Source organism: Malus domestica, chromosome 02 (assembly GCF_042453785.1).
Source record: "Malus domestica chromosome 02, GDT2T_hap1".
Classification (NCBI taxonomy): Eukaryota; Viridiplantae; Streptophyta; class Magnoliopsida; order Rosales; family Rosaceae; genus Malus; species Malus domestica.
The window spans coordinates 37,050,154-37,053,335 of NC_091662.1; the positions used below are offsets into that span (position 1 = coordinate 37,050,154).

A 3,182-nucleotide genomic window follows, 5' to 3' on the forward strand; every position below is an offset into this window, starting at 1 on the left:
ATTTTACTATACATATTTCATTTGGTAATATTATACTCTAAATTATAAATTCTGCTAGTAGTTATCCACCAAGATTATAACACATAATAAGTTAATGGGATTGATTACAATACTAGTATGTATTTAACGCAATAATAACCATCTAACAGACGAAACCCAGAAGCTTGATGTCACAGGATAGTATGGTCAACACATGTGCCGACATGAAATGGATGCCACCATGCCCCACCAATGGCATTAGGATAATAAAATTAGAAACGAGGGGTAGTTATGGAGCATCCTCAGTACATATATGTGGATGTTAAGGATGTGGAAGGAAGCTGACTCAGATTCAGAAAAAATAATGAGAGGTAGTTGAGTTGTTGAAACTCAAATCCTACAACTTCTTTATCCAAAAAAAGAAGTTTTCCTTTTCTGTAATTGTTTTCCATTTTTGTTATGTTTCCATTTTTGTCTTTGATTGCAGGGAACAGAAAAACATAAAGATTCTCGCTTGCTGGAGTTACAGAGTTCCTTTCCAGCTACAAAAGTTCAAGTAATCTGAGGTGCGTAATCTAAATTTCCAATCTTTCTAGTTAGATCAAAGCAACCTGCAAAAGGGGCTTCATTTATTTATTTATTTATGTTTTTGGATTATTTTTGGTTATTTTTCTTGGTTTTTTGCAGATTTGTGTTCTGTTTAGATCAAATCAGAAGTAGATCTCATCTGGGTTTTATCCGAAGAGCGAAGTTAGATGAATCTTGAAGCAATCCAAGTGCTGCAAAATCTTTGAAATTTCAAGAAATTAAGATTAGCACAAAAGAATCAGATATGAGCGGTCTTCTATACAAATACAATCCTAATTTTAAGGCCTCGGAGGGAGAGCCGAGGAAGAACCACGCGGCGGAGTTCATGGATTCGAATATTTTCCACCAGCAGCAGAGCTCCGGCTTAACGCGGTATCAGTCAGCTCCAAGCTCATTTCTGATGGAGCAGATGGACAACAATGGCGGCGGAACCCAGGATTTGCTGTATCTTCAACCTTCGAGCCCTGAAGTCGAAACGGTGCTGGCCAGGTTCATTTCTTCATGTAATGAACCAGATGAACGTGACAATGGTGTGCGGCAGCATCAGTTTGAAATCCAAGAGAGGCCGGTAAATGTGAAGGGAGAGGCAGAGGACTCTGTTTCTGAGCACATTAATGGTTACCCGAATTCTACTCATACGATGTACCAAGCTCCTCAAGGTCAGCAAGCTCATGGTTTAGACAGCAGCTCCTTCGCTGCAGTCAACTCTACGGGAATGGAGAATTCAATGAGGCAATCGAAAATTGGGGTCGGAAATCGGTCTAATCTTGTTAGACAAAGTAGCTCTCCGGCTGGAGTCTTCCCAAACTCGACCGTTGACGATGGTATAACAATATTTTTGTTGCCTATATCTTGGATATATTTGTTAAAATGCTGACAGATGTGTGTTGTTATGTTGAAATTTTGTTCTGGTTCCTCTAGTAATTTATATTGGTTTGATTGAAAAACAGGCTTTAACGTGATGAAGGACTCGGCAGGATATCGCGTAGGCAATGGTACAAATGGAGAAGCCAGTCCATCAACTTCTAGGTTTGGTAATCAACTGAGTTTCTCATCAAGGCAGTCTTCATACTCAGGTCGAATGCCTCGGATTGCTGAAGATGAGAATGGGAACTTGGGAGAAGATGAGAATGCTAATGGTAGCAATTCACCTTACCAGTCTAGCTTCCCAGATGATTCGTGGGACGATTCTTCATTTAATGACCTCAAAATAGCCAGAGACACTGATGGGAACAAGTTTTCTACTTCGACTGCATTCGAATCACAGGTAGGATTTGCAATTTTTCTGTAAACCATATTTGGTCTTCACTTTTTACTTGGCCATCTGCTTGCTCATCATATTGGTAATGTTTGTTTTTCTTTCATCAGAACAATGATTTTGGACACCGCAATCATGGATCGACGCAACACTTGAGGTTTTCCAAACATTTTGAGATGCCTGCTATGGAGAAGTATTTGCAATTTGAAGATTCGATTCCTCGTAAAATTCGTGCCAAAAGAGGCTTCGCCACTCACCCGCGAAGCATTGCAGAGAGGGTAAATCTTCTTTTATTTTATTCGTCTTGTGGTTGGTTTACACTTCACAAGGATTCAGTAGCAGAGCTACATGTTACCATAGCCAGATTATATGAAATCCGTGATCGTGAATACTGTGAATTTCAGATGAGAAGGACGCGGATTAGTGAAAGAATGAAGAAATTGCAGGAGCTTTTCCCAAACATGGACAAGGTATTTGCTACGCTTGCAATTATCACCATTGTAGCGGCGTTTTCTTGAATGCATGAAAACTGAGTCTTGTGTTGTGTGTTGTATTCTTGGCAGCAAACAAACACGGCAGAAAAGTTGGACTTGGCGGTCGGGTTCATAAAAGACCTTCAGAAACAGGTTCAGGTAAAGTTGCAGCAAATGAAATGTGTAATCTTTGTATCGAATTAATCCACACGAAACTCAACCAACTATTTCTTCCCTCTGAAGTGTTATTTAACTCTGAATGCAGACACTCAAGGATACGAAGGCCAAGTGCAGTTGTTCGAGCGAACAATAACAAATTCAGTGCAAATCCTTCTGTCCGGTTTGTTCATGTAAAGATAGCAGTAGAAGATCGGAGAGGGAAAGGAAAGCGATTTTTTGTTTTGTTTTCAGGTTTATTTGACTTGAGAGATAATAGTAGGATGGTAGGATGTACTGTTGAATGTTAGCTTTGTAGGCAGGCTTCTGTTGTTTCGATTTCATCATGGTGTGAAAGAAAAGCAAACTAATAAATTACCTCAAAGCACTTAGTGATGAGTGAGAGTCGAGCAGTGAATTACGATGACGATATGTTATGGTTCGATCCCTTCCAATGTACACTTTAAAAACGAAAATCGCGCGATTTGTTTATGGTAATTTTTGCTACTAGTGTCACCACCAGCTGCAACACGGCACCATTTTAGGGCCTCTCAAGCTTCATTTCCAGAAGCAAAATCAATGACCAGCACCTCACATTGTTGAGTTGTTTGATGGTTAGATTTTCAATTATTTGGTGTAAAAGAAAAGATATTTATGGATAAATTATAAAAAAGAAATGCCTTCCAAAACTTGAGTGACTAATGAAAAGAAAACAGTAAAAAGCGATG

General features: G+C 39.3%; 1 protein-coding gene across 1 annotated transcript; it reads left to right on the plus strand.

Annotated features, from left to right (window-relative positions):
* The first annotated feature begins 274 nt into the window (after positions 1–274).
* LOC103414178 (transcription factor bHLH130-like) lies at positions 275–2,850 on the plus strand. The gene is made up of 8 exons (XM_017326453.3): positions 275–350; positions 467–545; positions 667–1,391; positions 1,518–1,834; positions 1,936–2,103; positions 2,230–2,295; positions 2,389–2,457; positions 2,564–2,850. The coding sequence occupies exons 3-8, from the start codon at positions 812–814 to the stop codon at positions 2,609–2,611; spliced, it is 1,248 nt and encodes a 415-aa protein (XP_017181942.3). The 5' UTR covers positions 275–350; positions 467–545; positions 667–811; the 3' UTR covers positions 2,612–2,850.
* Positions 2,851–3,182: the final 332 nt, after the last annotated feature.

What these genes read in the sequence shown, in the direction of transcription:
- LOC103414178 (XM_017326453.3), top strand. Translation starts at nt 812, where the DNA reads ATGAGCGGTCTTCTATACAAATACAATCCTAATTTTAAGGCCTCGGAG. An exon ending in CGCGAAGCATTGCAGAGAGG is followed by an intron (nt 2,104 to 2,229) that starts GTAAATCTTCTT and finishes TGTGAATTTCAG; the next exon opens with ATGAGAAGGACGCGGATTAG. An exon ending in ACCTTCAGAAACAGGTTCAG is followed by an intron (nt 2,458 to 2,563) that starts GTAAAGTTGCAG and finishes CTCTGAATGCAG; the next exon opens with ACACTCAAGGATACGAAGGC.